General features: G+C 39.9%; 2 protein-coding genes across 2 annotated transcripts; both read right to left on the bottom strand.

The window, feature by feature from the left end:
• Positions 1-278: 278 nt before the first annotated feature.
• RAB9A (RAB9A, member RAS oncogene family) lies at positions 279-11031 on the bottom strand. Its single transcript, XM_054381712.1, has 2 exons — positions 10991-11031; positions 279-2421 (listed from the first exon to the last, which is right to left on the bottom strand). The coding sequence occupies exon 2, from the start codon at positions 2385-2387 to the stop codon at positions 1782-1784; it is 606 nt and encodes a 201-aa protein (XP_054237687.1). The 5' UTR covers positions 2388-2421; positions 10991-11031; the 3' UTR covers positions 279-1781.
• Positions 11032-20035: 9004 nt separating this feature from the next.
• Positions 20036-21127, bottom strand: TCEANC (transcription elongation factor A N-terminal and central domain containing). Its single transcript, XM_054387688.1, has one exon. It carries the CDS (start codon positions 21119-21121, stop codon positions 20036-20038), a length of 1086 nt encoding a protein of 361 aa, XP_054243663.1. The 5' UTR covers positions 21122-21127.
• Positions 21128-21792: the final 665 nt, after the last annotated feature.

Raw genomic sequence — 21792 nt, 5'->3', positions numbered from 1 at the left:
ACAGATATCTTCAGTCATTGGCTAAAAATCAACAGAAGTAGCAGCTCAACCTGTATTTAGCTGTTAGGTGACTGAAGTCACTGAATGCAGTTCCGTTGCTGTATATGCAGCACTGCAAGACTGCATTAGACTAAGGAATGTACAAAAGGTAAAGAGATATGACTTGTAAGCAGGAGCAGCAGATCAGTGGAGTAAAGTTGTCCTGGACAGGTTCAAGCAAGAACACAACACATTCAGAAAAATGTATCAAGAGCAACAAGAGGTTTGTTTTGCAAGCTTTACTTCCAAATAATTACACCTGGTACAGACTGAACAGATGCATTAAAAACTTTCTGTTACTGTACCCTTAGGAAGGACCATTCTATTGAAACGAAAGAGCTGCTGTACAGAAAACTGAGTCTGCATAGTTTAGTAACATGCCCTGTCCTCAGACTCCCTTTTGAAGTCCACAAGGTGTGCACGTGCATGCCTGTGTTAGCAGTCAGATTACACATTGAAGCAATAGCACTATCAAGTTTGCTGTTACAAGGACAGTGGGTACTCTGAGAGTTCAGCAGCTTCTCATACAAGTAGTCTCCTATTTAACTGCAATGAAGAGCCTCAAATACCCCACCTGTGGTTTCACCTGCATTACACAGAAAGACCGCCCATTAAATACAGAATTTGCTTCTGTTCATGACCACGTAACGAGTACAATAATATAAAAAGACATTGTCTTGAATGTCTAAGTCCGCATCCTAAGAGAGTAATTTAAGGATCAAATTCAGGTCAAACACTAGCTGTAGGTATTTACTTGTATTAGGGCAGAAAACTATCGCAAGTCAAGAGCTTCCTGAGTTCTCTACGTATTGCCAGTCCTTAGTTTCACAGTGCAGAGATTACTGGTAAACACATTCATAGCTCAGGTTAATAGTAACAAGAAGTTTGGAACTTTAAGGCTGTATACTAAAAGTTCTTCTACACATTTGTCATATTGTGGATCCCTTCAAGTGCTATTAAAGCTGACTGAATAAAATATATCTTTTTCATAACTAAAAATAGTTATACTTCAGGTAGTCAGATTTTTTTTTTAATCTTGTGGGTAATTACAGGACTTAAGGCAAAGACGCATTAACTTAACAAAACGATAATCATGAGTGTCTTGCATCAAACTACTGGAAAAAATTATTACTGCATTAGAATAGTAAGTGAAAGGAAAACGGACTTCAAAGAAGTAGGAAATTTATTTCCTACTTAAAAACCTACACAAATTGTAACAACATTAGGCAAAGAAGTCCTGCAAGTTATTTATATTAATTTAACACATTAGAGATGAAGTACCACTCACAGCAAAAGGAATGTAGTGAGACTGAAGTTTAATATCTAGCATTAAGAAACTGACTTCTAGAGAAACAGAAATGGAATGCTGATTTCATAAAAATATACATATATAAAGTAATCTTTGTGCCTGAATTCCAGAACAGTTTCTCCAAAGTAGTGCTTCTAGAACTTTCAAGTTTTAATTATATTCAAAGTATTTATCATTTGAGTAAAGTTGGCAAATTACATTCTTATATTAATGTTTTCACTTGACACCTTCCTAAATAGAAAGTGTCACTAATTCAGTAATGGATCACTCAAGAATGGAAATTTTTCTTTTGCTCTCCCAAGAAAGCAGCGGAATTGTTACAATTTTAATATTAGAGTGAAACCCATCTGTTATTTTTTTCTACTACACTTTCCTCATCCTTTTAATAGAGCAAGCTAGTCAAAGGTAATTTGGCCCAAAAAACACCATTAAGTCAACAACATGATGAACTGGGTTTCGGTTTCCGATGAAGGTTTACTGTATCTGTTTGAATAAAATGATCTGATCTATCTTCAGAGGCTAGAACTCTTCTAACTGCTTCTTCAAAGGCTGCTGCAACGTTAGTGGCATCTTTTGCACTGGTTTCAAAATATGGGTGGTTGCCATTATTCCTGCACCAGTCTTGGGCTTCTTCTGTAGACACTTGCCTTTCGTCGATATCAACTTTGTTACCCAGTATCACAAATGGAAAATTTTCAGGCTCCTTGACATCTGCATAATAAATGAATTCTTTCTTCCAGTTGCTTAAGTTTTGGAAGCTTTGAGAGTCATCCACGCTGAAGGTTAGCAGGCAGCAGTCAGAACCTCTATAGAAAGGAGTCCGCAAGCTCCTAAAACGTTCCTGACCTGCTGTGTCCCATATCTGCATTGTAACAAAATGTCCATCCACTTCCAGCTCTTTATTTAAGAATTCCACACCTATAGTATGAAATAGCTGTGCATCGAACTTGTTGGTGACGTATCTGTTCATAAGAGAACTTTTACCAACTCCACCATCTCCTAGCAGTATTACTTTAAGGAGCGATGACTTTGCTGCCATTTTTATAGGAATAAATCCTCCTGGCTTCCCAGACCTGTAAAGATGAAGAAAAATCACTTAAAAAGGAAAGAGCTGTAAGCAGAAAATTTTACACACAAATATCCAGAAAGTGTTGAAGCTCAGGTTACAAAAGCAGTAAGACTATGTTAAACAGGTGAAGCAGATATTCACAGTAAGAACACCCACCCAAGAATATCGTGTGTTTAAGAGGTGCCTCTGCCACAGACTGCAGTCTAAGCAGTACACTGCATGAATTACTAGTCTGCCTCTTGTAACACCTAAAACCCTTCAATGTTTGTGCAGAAGAAGGATCGTATCACGTTCAGTGGGGACAGTAATTCATTTGTGGTCACTGAAGCGATCCACGGAAGAAAGTGGAGCAAGACAATGCTACAGAGCACATGCCTTGAACTAGTCATGCTTATGCCATATTTCTTTAGCAAAATTATTTAACATGCAAACTTGAAAAGGAAGATTTAGGAATAAAGCAGGACACTATTGATTACACTGGAGTAACTGCAGAACTTCACTAAAACTTGCAACCAGACAATGTATTTCAAATCAACTCAAGAGGGAACAGACTTACGTACAGAACAAATGTAAATGCTGTAATTTTATTTTAAAAGTCAAATGACTAGGTGTTGGTACACAAACATTCGGTATTTTACAGTTTACTCTTTGCAGAACAGCCATGATGGATGGAATACTTTTACAATTACCACAAAAGAAAATTCACTGTTGCTACTTCAAATGGCACTCAAGATGCCAAACACCAGTGCCAAGCCTACACTTAGTAGGTGTCAACTTCCCGTGGTAAAACTGTCAAAAAGCTTGGAAGTGCCAGTGAAGAGCCTGGCTGCCAGCACAGGGATGGTGAATTAGTGGCATTAATGAACCTTTTAAACTGTCAGAATTTAGTGTTAAAGCATTCTTTTCTTTCTTCTTTTTTTTTTTTTTTTAAGAGTTAGCTCATTAGTGCTTTGTGCCAGCCCAAGGTCCCCCTCCTTAGAGTAATGCCATCTAATACTGTAGAAAAAGTGTTTTACTTACTTGGGGGTAATGCTCTTAAAAGAGCCCAAACTTATGTTTCTGTATGAGGAAAACTGTGGTTCCTATACCTACCCGTTACTGAAAGAGCTCGAAGTACTCAGCCAAAACAGGCTTCTCTGAAAATAGCACCTATTTAAAATGGAAATGGGTCATAGGTTGCCTAGTCTGTCTCTTTCTCCGAAGGCAGGAATGCTGTCTTTCTAGTTGTAATTAGCATTACTGGCATATACATCACCCACAGAGTATGGTTATGGAATTAACACCTGATACAAACTGGTGTGAGAATCATATGACTCCTGTGCTGCCTTAGAATCAAAGCCTACAGCGGAAACAGAAAATTTCAGGAATTTTTTGTCTTCAGCTTTCCATCTTTGAATGCTCATTTGTTAGACAATCTACAACTGAAGCCTCAACACAAAGAAATCTAAAAATTAAAAGCAAGATCAGCTGCTTCTATTAAAAATTTCTTCAGAAAAAAACCCAATCCATTCATACTAAGTAACCGAAACCAATATTTATAAATCCTTAATATCTCTACAGGTTTATATCACAACAACATTACAACTGCTTAGGAGCTACAAGTGGATTGTTCACTTAGTTTTCACAGAGCTATCAGATACTTGCTATAGCTCAGAATATGCACATACACCTCCTTACGTACATGGAAAGTCTTAGAGTCACCAGCCACCCTGCACATGATTTTCAGGTTAATGCTGACATATTTTAAATGGTCCAGTGTCTTCACTTACCTCCCTAATTCCTACTATTGGGTAATAAATAAGTTATTTGAGCTACATCATTAGATAGCAGCATCTTCTTAATAAATGCATTCATGAGAACAGAGAGTACCAAGTTTTTCCTTGTTCTTCCACTGCAGTGTTGCAACAAGTTACAATTTATTTTTTTCTGTCCTACTGAAATCACAAGTTCCCTAGAAGACAATATGAATTGAAAAAACTGACTTAAGTACATTTATTAAATGCAGGGGATCTAAGCTATATTTGTTTCATTATCTTCTGCAGTTGGAAGAACTGCAGTTATCACGGAACTCTCCAAGAAGCCACATTTTAAACAAAATACAAGGAAACTCTGTTGATACTATCTTGCACTTTTGAGCATCCAGAACCTAAAAAGTTAATTCATAAAATTTCAACTATGTGGACCATTACAGTAAGGTCTAGGAGACTGATGACCATAAAAATACTTTCACTGGATGGACAATATTAGATCAGCTGCAAACCATTTTCCACTAGAACCAAACTTGTCCTTCTACACAAAGGCTACAGAAACAGTCTTCCAAGACTGATAAGCAAGTATCTCAGTGTGGTGTTGCAGGCAACATCACTCTTCAGGACATTAAGTTTCCATAACAGAAGCTGTCATGCTTAGCTAGCAGTTAATTTTTCTGTAAACTTTCTTATCCAAAATATAGTTACTTACAAGCTGGAACTGAAACAGCAAGAAACTGTGTTTAAAGGCATTAAGAAGCATTTTTGTTTGGAAGCAGCTGAGTCTTGTATACAATTAGTTTTCCTGATTATATAAGGGACTCATCTGTAGCCCCACTGATTAAGCAGTTTAGAGTATCTGCAGAATCAGGATGGTAGCTTTCAACAGTAGGCTGCTGGGTTTTTTCCAGTTGCACATCATAAAAAAAAAAATCTTACCTTATTTAAAGAGAACAGTTTTTGTAATTGTTTTGGTTTTCCCTCTAAGTTATGAAGCCTTAACACTTCAACAATAGAGTAACAATAAAATCCTTAAGACGCCTGGAGAATTAATGTTGTATCTCCTATTACATACTTTGAACTTACCTATGTAATGTACTTTTTGACAATGATTTTGAAAGGAACAGTCAATATGTTGCTGGACATGAGCCGACAATGCGCACTTGCAGCCCAGAAGGCAAATGGCATCGTGGGCTCCATCAAAAGAAGCATGGCCAGCAGACAGGGAGGTGATTCTTACCCTCTATTCTGGCTCTGGTGAGACCTCATTTCAAGTATTGTGCCCAGCTATGGAACCCCCAAAACAAGAGGGACATGGACCTGCTGGAACAGATTCAGAGGAGGGCCACAAAGATGATTAGAGGGTTAAGAGTTTGGGCTGTTCAGCCTGGAGAAAAGAAGGCTCCAGGGAAACCTTATAGCACCATTTCTGTATCTGAAGGGGACCTACAGGAACGATGAGGAAGGACTGTTTATAACAGGACAAGAGGCAATGGTTTAAAACCAGAGCAGGGTAGATTTATGTTGGACATAAGGAGGAAGTTCGTTATAACTAGAGTAGTAAAATACTGGAACAGGTTGCCCAGCGATGTAGTTGAGGCCCAGTCCCTGGAGACATTCAAGATCAGGCTGGCACTGGGCAGCCTGACCTAGTTGGAGGTGTCCCTGCTGACTGCAGAGGGGGTTGAACAAAATGACCTTTGAAGGTCCCATCCAATGCCATGCTATCTGTGAATCTATGATATAATATTTCTCAAATTTATTACCTTAACAGTTCAATTTATATCACCACACAGCATCTAAAAACAAAGCAAAAACTTAACTTCCAGTATGCATCTGATTGTTTTAACCAACATCAGGAACTGCAAGACACCAGAGAAATACATATAACTATTTGCTCCAGTTATTTCTTACATTAAAACTAATTGTGCAGCACCATAGAGTACTCTCAACGTAGTACATAGAGGAGTCTGCAAAGAAAAGAGTTTTTCCCTCACATCCCTTTAATATTTCAATATTCAAAGAAACTTGGAGCAAATAAAAAGCAGCTCCTCAATGGCCCACTTTGATAACCACCTCTGAATTTCCTTGAGGGCTCAAGCTCTCAAACCACTGACCTGGAGAAGGAAAAAAATCCAAGGTAAAGCAGATTCAGGTCTGTTCCAACTAATCACATCCATTTGTGGACTAACATGTTTTCAGCCAAGACTTTGTTAAAAAGAGAGGCCACTTTTGTTGAAGATTTAAGAAAAAAACCCAACAAGTAAGTTTCTGACAAGCAAAATTATTAGTTCCATAACGAGCCTAACAGTAACACTGACCATGTTTTGTAACTTCCTATCTTCAAATGTACATACACAACACATCCAATTCAGCTATGAAGCCTACTCATGTTTTTTTTAATTTTTGCTAAACCATCTTATTTTGTTAAACCACAGGTACCAGACATTCACAGTTTTAAAAGGCACACAAACACTTCTAATATTTTGTCTGACAAAAACACTGGCCTTTCAATAACAATGTAAATTTACTCTCTGATAAGTATTTTTTTCTTAATACCAACAAAGCATTTAACAATATTTAGCAGGCTACCATAGAAAAATATTGTTTCCTGTGTTGCAGTGTGTAACAGTGTGAGAGCTGAAATCCCTCCACACAGACAATGACCAGGCTAGCTCAGTATGAAAGCTGTATTTACAAGCAAATCTACAATCTATGATGAAATGCAATTAATATGTACAAATATACATTATTCACAACATTTACAAATATATACAATCAACAGAAAAGCACAACCAAGCTCTCTTTGCTTCCCCCAAGGGGTCTCCCCCCCCAGCCAGAAGGAATCCCCCCAGGCCCCTCTGGCAGAAGGCAGAGAGTCAAGAAGCAGAGAGGCTGTTAGACTTAGCTTGTCAAGGTCAGTGTGTTATCTTCAGCCAGAAAAGAAGCAGCAGCCAGACAGAAACTGACCAAGCAAGCCGAGTCCCAGACTGCCCAAACTCCCCAACCTTGTTTTGAGTAATAGTTCTTAAACATTTCTATCTCTCCAATGGAAGTGTTTAGAATAATCATTATTTTGCTTTCTTTCACCCAATAGTGACTTATTTACATTCCTTCACCTTCTCTGCTTGAACTTTGCAAAGAAAAAATTAAAAAGATAGTCTTAAAACCATCACACAGCGGCTCATCAAAAAGTGATGTAAACAGCTTCTCTGTAAGATATTTGAAAAAGGGGTTCCCCAAACTATCAAAGTTGCAGAACAAAAGGCACAATTCAGAACTATGTAGATCTGAACACTTAAACTTACTGTTTGTTGAGTTGTTACATGTCTCAGCCTTCCATCACTACAGAGTTGTTGTAAATGTCACCTAGAGCAGAACTGCCAAGTTTCCAGAAATCTGAAAAGGAGGGACAGGTGCAGATATTCTCCCTTTTCTCTGCTTAGCCAATCCTCGTTTGTGTATTTAGAAGGTACTGGTTTACACTCTGGCCAATTAAGTGGCACAAAAAAATTACTTTTTTGTTCATAAGAGGCCACAAGCTTATTTGACCTTTAAAGATTTTGCTCTCGATTCAAAAAGAAACATAGAGATACTGAGTCAAGATGCTACATGCTTTGTACTTAAGCGCAGTACAAGCTTGGACTTTAATCAGCCTTCAAACTGACTCTCCCCTCCATGGGGTACTGACAAGAGTTACGGGTTAAGAACACCCCTTTACTGACAGCCATCTGCGAACTGCATAGTTCCACAGAAGCCTGGAAGCCCTTCAATCATATGGTTCAAGCTGCTGAGATCCTAATCATCTTGTAAGTCTTCCTCCCTTTACCTATGATTTCATCATTGCACTGTGAGGGTAGTTTGTGTTTTCTGTTGGGATAGATCTTTGATAGCTTGATGACCGGTTGTCTGAAAATTGTCTCCAGTAGCAAGCAGCTTAGACACACTTTGCCTAGCATCTAGCACCAGAATATCACTAGTTTATTAATTTGTAGTATGAACACAACCCAAACTGAACTGACACGCAGCTGCTGCCACTCATTTGTGTACCAGAAAGTTGTGGTTTGTAATTTCCTTTATACATTTATAACACCTACATAGTTCAGGGCTCTAATTCAAACAGTTCCCTGGCATGACTCAGGACTATGAAAGTAGCAGCAGCCAAGGGAAGGAATCCTTAAGTCTGCATAATCATGAAATCATTCCAGTACCAACTGCCAGAATCACTTCATTTATTCTAATATATCTAGCCACAAACTCAATCAACAAAACTTTTCCGGAGAAATATCTACAAGTCTGCTAGTTTAATCTTGCAGAGACCTGGCCCTCACTTTCCATCTCCAACTATTAGTTACGCTGATTTAATCAAAGTTGACATTTCTCAGCAGCTAATAGTTAAGCATTTCTCACCTTAAATATTCTATTATTTTCAGCCAATTTCTTAGGTGCTGCTGCTTTTGGACCAACATTTCTAACAATTCATAAGTTAACTGACATTATCCTTGCAATCTACTTCTGCTACTGCTTCCACTCTTTCAATAACTTATCAAGCAATTATTTCTGCTCACATGTTTTCATCTTTCTCCCTTTCATCAGTTGCATTTTTCCTCCAGGGACTCAGCGATAACAGTGTCTATTGGTCAAGCTACATTGTGCATTCATATTCTCCCAATGTGACTATGTGATCAAAGCCCATCCCTAAGGGATTAAGTGGGTTACACTGTACCAGGCCAACAGACTGTCTACACTATTAAAGAATGAAAACAAAAACCAGAACATCATTGATAATGAAAAACAAACTTAAACCAAACAAACAAAAATTAAAGAATTCTTACTAGCTTCTTTACTGGGAATTTTTTAATCAGTGTGAAACATTTATGTAAAATTACAATCCCAAGGAACTGAAGTATTTGTTTCTCGTGATTCATTATTCCTCTCATTATTTGCCCAGAGAGGTTGTGGAGTCCCCTCTAGAGGCTCTCAAAACCCACCAGGAAGCATTCCTGTGTGGTCTCTCCTAGGTGCTCCTGTTCTGGCAGAGGGGTTGGACTAGATGATCTCCAGAGGTTCCTTACAACCTCTACCATTCTATGATTACTAAATTGACACAGAACACAACTTGACATCTAAATACCTTCTTTGACCCTCTACAATTTTTTCCATATATTTTCAATTTAAGGAAACTGGGTTTTTTGAGCACTCAAAAGCAAAAGAAGAACTGAGAGCATTTTTGTTTGTTTTAAACTACACATTCCCTATTTTCAGCATAACAAAAAAGTCTTTACTAACATTAGCGCGAACACAAAGAAAAACAACATTCGTTATAAATTCTGCAATGATACTGAAACACATATAGCTGCACCATCCTTTGATTAGATTTCTCTAGAAAAGGTTTTAATTTATTCTGGGTATGTCTGAGAAACAGCTGTGTCTCCTAACTGCCATTACAGCTTGTTACCTTACAAGTTACTAAGTAGTCACCAAAAAAAAAACAAAACTCCCAAAACCTCAGCTACACACAACCACCCTTGCTCTAAAAACAGGAAGCACTGCCAACTTCAGTGTTGTACAACAGTTTAAAAGTAAAAAACAAATAAGCCCCACATGCTTATTTAGTAGAGCTGTAAATTACTGTGGACAAGAAGGAAAGAGGGAACACACAAAGTGGCAAACTGCAGTACAGTTTTTGGAAACATGAAAACATTTTAATTCCAAAATCTAGCCAAGGAGTTCTCTCCTTGCCTATCCCACTCAAGTCAATAAAATTAAGTGCTCTCCATGTATCTAGTTACGTGTGACCTTGCTATAAAGGCCACTAGTATAGTGGGGTTTTAACACTAGTTTTATTGCACTCTTCTGTTATTCCTTCAGTTATTTTGCACAATTTACATTTAACATGGAATACTTACACTGAAAACTACTCATTAACGACTCATTAACCACTCGGACGTAAGCAGTTCTACAATCCTAACCTAATCCTTTTGGTTCTCCAGCTATCACCACATCTGAGTTTGCACACCCATCTGCTATGATTAAAGAATCAACCGGCCGTTGCCGAGCAGAGCTAAATCAAGTCATTGGTTTAAAAACGAAGAACTAAAAACTACACCGCTCAGGGTCCTTCTTCAGCAGACAGCAACATGAAAAGGCGATAAGGGCTTCTGGTTTGAAAGGTGTTGAGGGTACAGGTAGGAAACCAAGTTTCAACCAAATAGATCACATACTACTACTACTATCAGCACTATGGGGAAGGAGACTGCCCATGCGCCGGCTGGGGATGGCCTGGCAGGAGCAGTTTTCCAAAGCAGCCACCGCCTGCCCCGAAGTCACGGGATCCCCGATCACGCCACACTTTGCCGCCCGCCCGCACGGGCTTTGAGGAGCGCCCGCGGCCCTCTCCCACCCCACAGCGGCCCCAACGAGGGGCGCTCCGCTGCGGCGGGGGCAACGGCGGGGTCTCCCTTCCTACTCCCCGGCTGCTTCCTGCTTGCAGCCGGCAGCTACCGAACAAGCACCGGGGAGCTAGCCCGGGAGCCGGCAAAGCTCAGACAGCGGAAGGGGGTGGAGCAGGGAAGGCAGCAATAAGCGGTGAGTGAAGAGGAAGAAAATAACAAAACCCCAGTCAGCAAAACACCGCTTCCCCCCTCCCCCGCCAAGGCTCCCGGGGTAGCTGCGCGGCGCCGAAGAGAGCGACCCCCTCAGACCCCAATGGCGAGCGAAGAGAAAGCCTTCGTCCGGGCCGCCATCCCCAGGACACTAGCCCCGGAGCCAGCGGCCATTACTGCGGAAAAAAGGAGAACGCGATTCCGCCACACCAGCCGATACCTGCCCGCGGGAAGGGAAGTGCCGCCGGTCCCGAGCCCGGGCTGCACCGTCGCCCGAAGTCGCCGCTGGGCGCTGGGGAAGGAAGAAACAACATGGCGGAATGGGTGGGGGCGTGGCCGGCGGGCACCCAGCCCCGCCCCTGGTGTGGTGCACCTCCCTTCTTAGGCTCCGCCCCAGCCGGGGACGTAGGTGGCCCCTGGGGACGGAGACGCGCTGTGGTCGCTGAGCACTGGCGGGGAGGGGGAGACAGGGCTGTGTTTGTTCAACCACAAGGCTGCGAAAAAGTGTTAGAGCTGGGAAGCAGATAAGGGGAGCAACCGGCGCACGGCATCGAGGCGTCCGCAGAGGGCCGGGTTTGTAGCGTATGTGTGAAGAATCAGGGTTCCGTTACGAGAGGGTTAAGACTTGTGTTTGCTTTAGAATGCTCTAAACTATTACGCGCTAAAACGCCCATACAGAGTATCTGCAGGTCAGAGTTATTTATTAAAGGCAGTAGTCTCACTGTGCTTCACGTCAAGGGCCCCACCTAAGCAAACTGATGACTAGAAGGCATCTTCTCTTCACCAGTAGGGACATTTGAAAATATACATGGATTGGTAAAGAAACCAACATAAAGTATCCTATTTAAAAAGAGCATTCAAACACCTTTTTTTTTCTCTGTAGTAATTCAGAATAACGCTAACTTGATTGTTTAAACAAGATCACAGGAAAATAAAAAGCCTAAAGAAGCTCGAGATAAGAGTCTTTTCTGTGCTCTTAAAACTCATCACGAGGATAGGGCAAAATGTAGTTAAAAGAGCAGAAAGTATTGAAGTATACTTAAAGAGGTTCCCACATCAAGAAGAATAGATGATGACAGGCTTAAGGAAAGAGCATTTGAAATACACCCATTTGCTTGAGCAGTCATCACATGTTTCTCATCATAAGGGAGATGCAATCAGACTGGAATTGGCACTTGCAACGTCATCTTGGTTTTGGATCAGATTTACCACATGGCCCAATGAATGGGAAACAAGATCCTAGTATCACCATAAGAAAATGCCTCCTACTGACAGAGAAGGAATACTAAAAGGCAGTCCATGCTAGAAGCAAATCTGATGATGCTAGACCCGATCTTATTTAACAAAGATGGACTTTGAACATTTTTAAGTACTCTTTCTTGGGATGTGCTTTCCTCCAGTGCTAAAGCAGACTAGAAGTGCATGCAAGAGAGGTAGAAAAATGGCCATTTGAAGTTACGGTAATTCTAAGATATAAATTCTGATAAGTTATTACATTATTTTGTGATTTTAAAAGAAAAAACAAACAAACAAACAAACAAAAACCCCTCCCCCCCCCAAAAAAAAAAAAAACCAAAACCAAACAACAAAACAAAAACAACCCTCCATTTAGAAATGGAGGAAAAGAGTGGAGGAAATAATTACTCTGTTGTGCACTCGATACCTTGTGGCATGCACTACTATCTTTTATTTTCTTGAGACAAGACAGGTTATAAGACATTTGGATACATTTAAGGAAATTTAGAATCATAGAATAGCTGGGTTGGAAGGAACCTTTAAAGGTCAGTGAGCAGGGACTTCTTCAACAGGACCAGGTTCCTGAGAGCCCTGTTCAGCCTGACCTTGAGTTTCCAAGGATACAGCATCTCTGGGCAACCTTGGTTGGTGGTTCACCACTTCCATTGTAAAAAATGTCTTCTTTATATCTAGTCTAAAACTACCCTCTTTTAGTTTAAAACCGTTAGCCCTTGTCCTGTCACAATAGGCCCTACAAAAAAGTTTGTCCCCATCTTTCTCATAGGCCCCCTTTAGGAATTGAGACTGCAATAAGATCTCCCAGAGCATTCTCTTCTCCAGGCTGCACGATCCTAATGCTCTCAGCCTTTCTTTAGAGGAAAGGTACTCCAGACCTCAGATCATTTCCATAGCCTCTTCTGGACCTACTTGAGTAGTTCCATGTATTTCTCTGTGCTGAAAGCTGTAGAGCTGGACACAGTACTACAGGTAATGCCTCATGAGAGCAGAGTAGAAGTACGGAATCAGCTCCCTTGACCTGCTTGCCACAATTCTTTTCATGCAGCCCAGGATATGGTTGGCCTTTTGGGCTATGAGTGCATTTCATCCAGCTTCTCATCTACCAGTACTCTCAAGTCCTGCTCTCAATCACATCCTCCAACCTGTACTGATACCAACGTTGCCCCAACCCAGATGCAGGACCTTGCATTTGGTGTTGTCCAACCTCAAGATGTTCACTCAGGCCCACTTCTCAAGTTTGTCCAGGTCCCTCAATTTTTTAGACTTCTAGTAAGAAACAAAATTCTTAAAACTTCTAAAATGTAGTTTTATTTCTTTTACATGGGACCATAAAAGAAAATAAAGAAGGACCATGCTGTAGCCATGGCCTATTATGCTTATGATTTTATAGGCATAATGAATAGACTTAGTCTTATGGTAAAACACATGCACATGTGCTTTAGAATCAGGAACCGAAGGCCCTTGTCCCCATGTCTTGCTTCTGTTATTCATGTATGTAACAAAGTCAATAGTTGTAGAACAATCAAAACCTTCATAACAAATAAAGCTTCATGTCACATGAAGCATACCTGCCAGTTCTTAGGAGCACACAGAAAATATGCCCAGCTGAGATGTAGTTTGAAACACATACACTGAAATCACTCCTGATGTTAACTCTGCAGGCAGCAGTGTCCTGATCATGAGTGCTGTGGGCTGTGCCCCTGCCCTGTGTTGCTTGCTTGACCATCCTGGTGAGTGGTGACCATGCTGGAACAGTGCTACTGGGGCATCTGTCTCAGTGTGTGCATGCTGCCAGCAGAAGCTACGTTTTGGCTTCATCTCTGTCGGAGGCTAGTGGCCCCAGTCCCACACCCCACCTCAAACCCCAACCCCTCTCTGACAAGCAGACTCATCGTGGCATGGCCTCTCCCCACAGAGCTGACTGATGCTTACTGGAGTTTTAGCTAAATATTTGTCACTGAATCTCCCCTGCTCTACTTGTTTGGGTGCTGTGGGACAGTGAACTTTTTTACTGAAGTCACTGTGTTCCTTGTCACCTACCCTCTGCTCCTGGCTCACTTCCTCTTGTACAGCAACCCACCCTTGTTGCTCCTTCATGTGCATATTCACCTGAAAGCTGACTTTGCACCTTAAGGATTTTATTCACAGAGCTATATTCATGAAGACATAGTTGTTATGTTGTGTGCTAAGGAAAGGCACAAGTAGCATCCTGATGGCAAATAAAGAGCAATTTTTTGTGTCTGTGTATGAGAAAGTTCTGTATCCGCAAGGCTCATATAACAGGACTTGTGAATAATGCCTTTTACTATCTGTGGCTGGCAAGGAGACTTTGTCCCATCCTGGCAAGTGATGACATGGCCTCAAATAAAACATGACTTTGTCACCTCCTGGATGAATTACAGCAGCACAAAATAAGGGGATATGAAGTCATCTCTGCCTTTATGTCTTTGTTAATACCAAAAAGCAGCAAGCCAGCCCCCAAGCAATCCAAGAAATTATCAAAGTGCTCTTGTTTCTTTCCTTATCTTCCAATGAACTCAATGAACTGGGTCGTTACACTCTGAAGATTCCCTGAAGAACGGTAATTCAGTGTTTGCTCCTTAACACAGCCTGTTACCAGGTAACTTTGCTTTTTGTCAGAAAAAGAGATGCTATTTTTTTTTCATTTAAAGAGTTGCAATTATTGCCTTTAGTAGCAAGACTGAAAGGAATACGTTTAAAATAAGCAACAAACAGCAACAATTTACTTTTTGATTGGAAAGGAAGAAAGATTTACAAACAACAAAGGGCAGATGAGTACCTCCCTGAAACCTGCTATGTGCTAAGAAGGTTTTGAAGGAGATACAAAAGGCCTACAACAAAACAGAATTAAATAGATCCAGCAGTGGATTTCCAGGAACCAGATGAGGTTTTGTCACTGGTGTTAAGGTAGCAACACTGACTCCAAATAGAGTACTTCTCAAAATAATATCTTTGCTTTTACGTTGAAAGATGTGTGACATTTATTTTTAATTTAGCTCTCACCTTCTTAAGACACATATTACAAGTTCTGCAGCTACAGGATGCTTGAGCTTTGGGTGCAATCTATGTTTAAGACCTTATTGCTACTATCTAAATCATAGGATTCAAGAAGCAGCTGAATTTATAGCATATTTGGAAAACCCAGTGAAAACAAATGCATGCCTTATTTAGCACACGTTTGTCCTGTGTCTGTGTGGGTGACTTCTAATGTGATGCTCTTTTGTGGACTAGCATCATGGATATGCTAAACATTGTACCAAAACTCATTGTCTCTGCTTATAAAAAATTGAGGTATCTTTTTCCCATATGGAACAAACTGGGAAAAGAGATGACTTCAGCAACGTAAATGAATCTTACTTCTCAAAGCATTGCTTTTATTCTTGTTTCTGGACTCTGATGCTCCCTGTACTTCAGTAATCCAGACCCTCCTGCTGGTGCATATATGGTGTATGTGTAGTTGCAGGTTGACTTTTCAGAGCCATTTTGAGCAAAGCACACAGTCTTATCCAGTCAAACATTTCAAACCTGCACAGTTACACAATCTAGGTAGGGGAAATATAACCCATTAACGAACTGCAAACTGGAGCAGCAGCAGTTTGCTTAGTGAAACCATGATCACACTTTTTTAAGAGCAATGGTTTTACTTGAATGCCTCTCATACTTGGCACTTCATGTCTGTAGACTATTCTGATATATAGTGACACATGACATCTGCTTTCTACTAAACCTTTGAGCAACAAAGATTGGATACAGACACAGACAACGGAATGGCCAAAGTGGTAATTAACTGTGGTGAAAATAACCAATGGCTTAAGATAATCAACAAGGTAATACATAATTCATGATTTTGTAGAGAGTTGCATCAACTGTTAAATTTGAAGTTATGGGCATAATTAGGAATACAGTGAAAATTATCCCAGGCAAGGAACAAAGCTTCATTTCCTATAGATTTGTGTCTTCAGCATACTTACAACAGGCTCTGTTCACTCTCCCTGCCTCCCAATCCTTTCCATTCCTTTCTTCTCCTCCTTGTCCCATACCATTATTCTGGACAAGCAGGAACACATTTTGTGCCCAGCTTTTAACTAAAACTAACAGCCTAACAACTACGAGTGTATTGAACGAGAAGCTAGCAGCTTAGACTAGGTAACTCCTAAATAAAAGTAAGGGCTTCCTCCTTCTCTTTCAATAGGAACAGAAAATCTTTTTATGATTGCTGGATTTTACATTCACAAATATATTCTCAGCTTTTTATGTCTAGCTTTAACTAGATTTGTTACAAAGTCAAATATTTGGTTAGGTTTTATTGGGAAGGAAGGCAAGGGAGGAATGCCTGCTCACAGTATATTACCATTGAAAACTACTTTAAAATGGTGAGTTTACAAATGCGAGGGTAGTAAGGATTTGCCCTAGGAGTTTTGACTCCTCTCAGTTTAAAACAGATGGAGGAATATTAACAGATAGTTGAAAAGGGCACATGTTTACAATATTTTTTTTTTTAACTATTTGTAGTTACTGACAGTTGTATTTATACTATGAGTTGCAAGTACAATTGTTAGTAACTGGATTTTATTATTTTCACATCCTAGAAGAAAGGGCAAGATGTGAAAGGTTAGAACCAACCTTGATGCTGCAGGCACAGCTCACTCAGATCTGCAGCAAGGCAGAATTGTGCAATGATTTGAACAAGTTTTAAGATATACACTGTTTACATTTTCTTAGCTGCTTGGTGAATATTGGTCTGTAGAAAATCCCAGTCATGTAGCTTAGCAGTATACATTAAGTGATGGGCAGTTCAAAAGAAAATGGTGTTACACAGTGTCACAAATGTAGTCAGTAACATGGCTACAAATTTTACCCTTGAAACATATTCTGTCAAAAACACTGTCCATGCCTTTAGGATTTCTCTTTGCCAAAACAAAACTTGGGTGAGCTGTACATTACTGGAATGACTTCAAACCATGTGCAGGCAGAAATTATTTATAAATGTCTGCTGCTCGTAGCTAAAATAAAGTCTCTTACTACACAGTGTTCTGACACAGCACAGTACTGGCATGCAGCTCTCCTCAACATGACCATGACCTCCAAAACGAAAGCACAAACATTGTGGTTACTGTGAATCAGTAATACAGAAGCATTTGCTTTCCCATAGTTTTATTGAAAGCTAAAACTAATAATTTAAAAAGAAGTATTTCCAGTTAAATAAGCAGAACTACATGTAAGCACCAATTCCACCACATGGGTAAGGGCTGGGAAGGAAAGTCAGATATTAACTGCTTGGTTACACAGTTGAACACCGGGGGCTTGGCCTAATGCCTTAATATTTGTTTCACATCAGTGCACTTCTACTAAAACACACATTTTCACGTGACAAAAATATAGGTAATCCCATAGTAAATCACAGCTCTGGAAGTTACTGTTAACATTTCACAGAATGGAAAAGTGCTTTCTTGTCTTTTTTTTCAGTAGGATAGTAAACGTGGAGAGGGACCTGGGGGTCCTGGTGGACAAGAGGCTGGACATGAGTGAACAGCGTGCTGCAGTGGCAAAGAAAGCCTACAGGATGCTGAGCTGCATTAATAAGGGTATCACAAGCAGGGATAAAGATGTCAATGCTTCTCCCATTCCACTCAGCACTGGTCAGGCTGCCCCTTGAGTACTGTGCAGAGTTTTGGTCTGCACTACACAAGAAGGGTGTGGACAGTCTGGGAAGGGTCCAGAGAAAGGCCACAGAATGATCAGAGGACTGGAAGACCTGTCATATGAAGGAAGGCTGAGAGAACTGAGTTCAGCCCTGAGAAGGCTTAGGAGAGACCACACAACCATGTACAAGTACATAAAGGGCAGTTATCATGAGGAGGGAGACTCCCTTTTTTTAAAGAGTCACATAGTAAAGACATGGGGTAATGGGACAAGTTAATACTGGGGAATATTCAGACTGGATGCCAGAATTTTTTTTTTCACCATTAGAACTATTAAACATTGGAATAAATTCCCAAGGGAGATGGTGGATTCCCATACATTAGACATTTTCAAGGCCCAGCTTGACAGGATGCTTAGCCATCTCATTTAAACCATATTCTTACCCTGAAAGGTTGGACTAGATGATCCTTGAGGTCCCTTCCAACCTGGTATTCTATAAATCTATAGATTTATAGAGATAAAACAGAACAGAGATTATTATTAAATGCCTGTTTGTTACATCAGGTTACAGAGGTTTCACCATATAAAGGCCTTTTTTCAGTCCTGGCTGGCTTTTAGTTCACCAACAACTGTATTTTCTCATCTCATGCCCCAAACTCCTTTCTCTGACAGGTCATGTGGCTGGGGAGCTCCAGGATAGTGCCTTAAGCCCAGGGAAGCTGACCAGCTTCAGCTGTGCTAGAACTAGGTGGGTGCTGGAACTGTCCTTAATTCCTCCAGCAAATACTCACCAGGTTTCCCTGCTCAGCTAATGCATTTTAGCCTTGAACTGGAAAATGACTGTTGTTCATTTGTAAAAGATATCTCCATTAATGCCAAATACGCAGTTTTATTGTATTTAGACAATAGGGTGAAACAAAACACTTTGTGCCTAAAGCATGATTCTGGAAAGTTATGGACCCATTTCACCATCTTGCCTGTATTGCAACAAACTTATTATGAAGGCTGTTTCAAGCAGCACTACTGCTTTGCTGCAAGAACCCAACCTCTCAGGCTGGGCAGACTTCTTCACAGCATTTCCTTAGATTCCTAAGCCGACACATTTGTGTGTTCACAAAATTAAAACTCAATGCAAGACTCATTTCCTCTCATTTAAACATTTACAGTAACTCAAAGCCAGTGAAGAAACCAAAACAGGGACACAGCAGGATGAACAGAAGTCTTCCACAGACCAACAGATAGCTGCAGGAGATACCCAGACTCAGATGGTTTTTCAAGTTCAGCAAAGAATACCTCCTACATTCAAAGTACTCAGCTGATTCTGAAGCAATTTAAGTTTTCCAGTAAAACACAATTGGGCTATTACTTAAGTGAGAAGAAAGCTAAAGTGGTGTTTTTGTTGTTGTTGCTTTTATAAACAAATGCTTCGAATATTTCTAGTACACTGGAATGAAAATGTGTATAAGAATTGGATTTCCTTGTATTAATATTTTTTCTGGGTAATTCGCTCTATCTAAAAACATCAATTTGCTCAGTTCAGGACAGGTGTCCCAGTTCAAGAGAGGGTATCCATTCACAAAGTGATTGACTCCTGCTGACTTCATATCTTTATTTATTAAGTAAAGATAAATTTAACAATGTATTTATGTAATTTTCAGAAATAAACCATTGTCTGATTCTGCATTAATTTCTTAACAGTTGCAGGACACATCATCTTGCCTTGCAAATCTGAACTGCAAACTGTCACAATCCTATTTTCCTCCCAAAAGCAAAAGCAGGATTTCAATTTTGCTTTCATTTGGTAGCTGTCTTCTCCTCATTTTTACACTCTATTTTTCATTCTTTTTTTGCTGTTAGGTATTACATCTGAAAGCAGCTTCATAATCTAACAGTTACTTGCAAAACATGAATCCATGCCGAGCATTCTGTAGTGCACACAAGTATGTGAACTGTGGTTTTGGAAACAGTTTGTTTATTGTAAATGAAACTTATGTTCGGTGAAATAACATCCACTAAAGATAATGAGAATTCCAACTACTCAGTACTTCGAGGTGAAAAAAAATGCATCACTTGGCATATTTTTAATGGCTTTACTAGTGAGTATTCCTCTCTTGGACACAATGTTACCATTCTCCCCCCCCCCCATGTAAATTCTTTACATATGGACATTACCTAAAAACACAGATTTATTCAAGGCGTCTCCTAATATAGCATTTTTTTAACTCATTTTGCACTTTTCAGTGGCATCATCTACATAATATCAACACATGATTTCATGTTATACAGTTTCAACAGAGATACCTTCTCATGTCTGTGTTTTTTAACCATTTATTAAAGAGACATAGCATTACAAACAAATCCATCTGCTGTGATACCACTGTTCCCCACATTTATTACAAATCACGTAAGTCAACATTTGTTCATCTGGATTTGTGCTTCGCACCCACCCTGGAAGAAAGAGAGTTCCTCTGGCAATCATTGTGACAGTGCAATCAAATTTTTCACAGCGCCTACATTTAATTTTGTTTGTCTGTGTGCCATTAATAACTTGTGGAAGCTGATGTTCCTGAACAGATGATTCTGTGTACAGAGCCCTGAGCTGTTTCAGTTCATCACTGGCCATTTCCATTACTGTCATCTCAGCAAAAGCCTTTGGGCTCAACATCCCTGAAATAAGATTATGCTTTAAATGGCAGCTTTTAGGGTTCTTCAGGTTAGAAATTTTGCTCCTGATGCAATTTTTATACTTTCTTTCACTTTTAGCATGAAGAACAAAAATATGTACTTCAATTTCTTTAGCTAGCTCTAGACATTTACCAGTTTCTCCTTCATCTTTGGCAGAACTAGTCAAAGCTTTATAAAGAAGATCTGTACATTTACACCTCAGAGCTGTCACTGGATCCTGCTGCAAGCTTGCTTCATTAACAAGAGGTTTAGAATCTTCATTATCAGTGTGCTGTTCATCTAAAGAAGAAAGCTGTTTCATGTTGCCTTCTGTGTCATTACATAAGTCAACATTTTGAACAGTCTGCAATGGGACCAACATTTTGTAACTTGTAGCATCCGATGGCTCCTGCTGACGTGGTCCTTCAGACAGTGACTGCTCTCTGGGGATCACACTGAGATGTTCTGTTTCCTCTTTCACATGCACAGAAGCAGACTTTTTAACTTGTGTTGACTGAACACAATTATTCTTGTAAAGTGCTTTCCACCTTGATAATAACTGCTGTGCTTTTCTTTTCAACTCTGCTGAAGGGCAGCTCTTGAGTACTCTGTATACAGCCTTGGCAACTTCTGTCCCCTGAAGATATTCGACAGTCATGTGAACATCTTCAAGTTCTTTAAGATGATCCTCGATATCTTGGAAATTGTTCTCAGACAGCAGTTTTTCAACACAATGGACTCTGTGTACAATAGTTTTCTGGTCAGACATTTTTAAACCTGAAAGCAAAAAAAAAATTATTGCAGTTACAATATTCAATAATTTTCTGCATAGTCTCAAAATACTTTAATTTTATGCTATTTTACACTATGTATACATCACTGGTTTTGCCAGCTTTTTCTGGAAATGGTAGTAGAGTAATGGGTAATGGGTAGTAATGGTAATGGGGTAGAGTTAGTGGAGCAAATATGAAACGTAGAGGAACCTGGATCCTGGAAAAATGGAAGTGTGTATGCTAGTCTAACTCATGCAAGACTAACAGTGGCTGAAAGGTAAGTCCACAGGGACCTCTGCTAGGATAGAGTTAACAATTTTAGAAGTATGGTGTGACACCAAGTTTTAAGGAAAAGCACAGTGTCCTGCCAAAACCCACACTAACAAAGACACTGGTAGCATAATAAAAATGTTTGTCACACTTGTTTTTCTACACATTCATAACACAACAGAAGCTCACAGGGAGAGTCTCAACCACTACAAGAAGGTAGATTGTTACACAACCACTCCACTGTATGAGATTACAAGCAGACTTTGTAGTGTTTGTGCTTTAGTAGACTCTAGTACCAATGGACTACCAAGAAGCAATGAGTTCTGAAAATCCAAATTTTTCAGCAAAAGCACCAGGTGATCATCTGTCAATGTTTAAAATCTAGACGCTGTTATCA

This window comes from Indicator indicator, chromosome 1, assembly GCF_027791375.1.
Source record: "Indicator indicator isolate 239-I01 chromosome 1, UM_Iind_1.1, whole genome shotgun sequence".
NCBI classification, from domain to species: domain Eukaryota; kingdom Metazoa; phylum Chordata; class Aves; order Piciformes; family Indicatoridae; genus Indicator; species Indicator indicator.
The sequence above is the reverse complement of the archived record's forward strand: the minus strand, read 5'-3'. Positions and strand labels throughout refer to the sequence as shown.

Coding starts and splice junctions, on each gene's coding strand:
- RAB9A (XM_054381712.1), bottom strand. CDS start 2,387: ATGGCAGCAAAGTCATCGCTCCTTAAAGTAATACTGCTAGGAGATGGT.
- TCEANC (XM_054387688.1), bottom strand. CDS start 21,121: ATGTCTGACCAGAAAACTATTGTACACAGAGTCCATTGTGTTGAAAAA.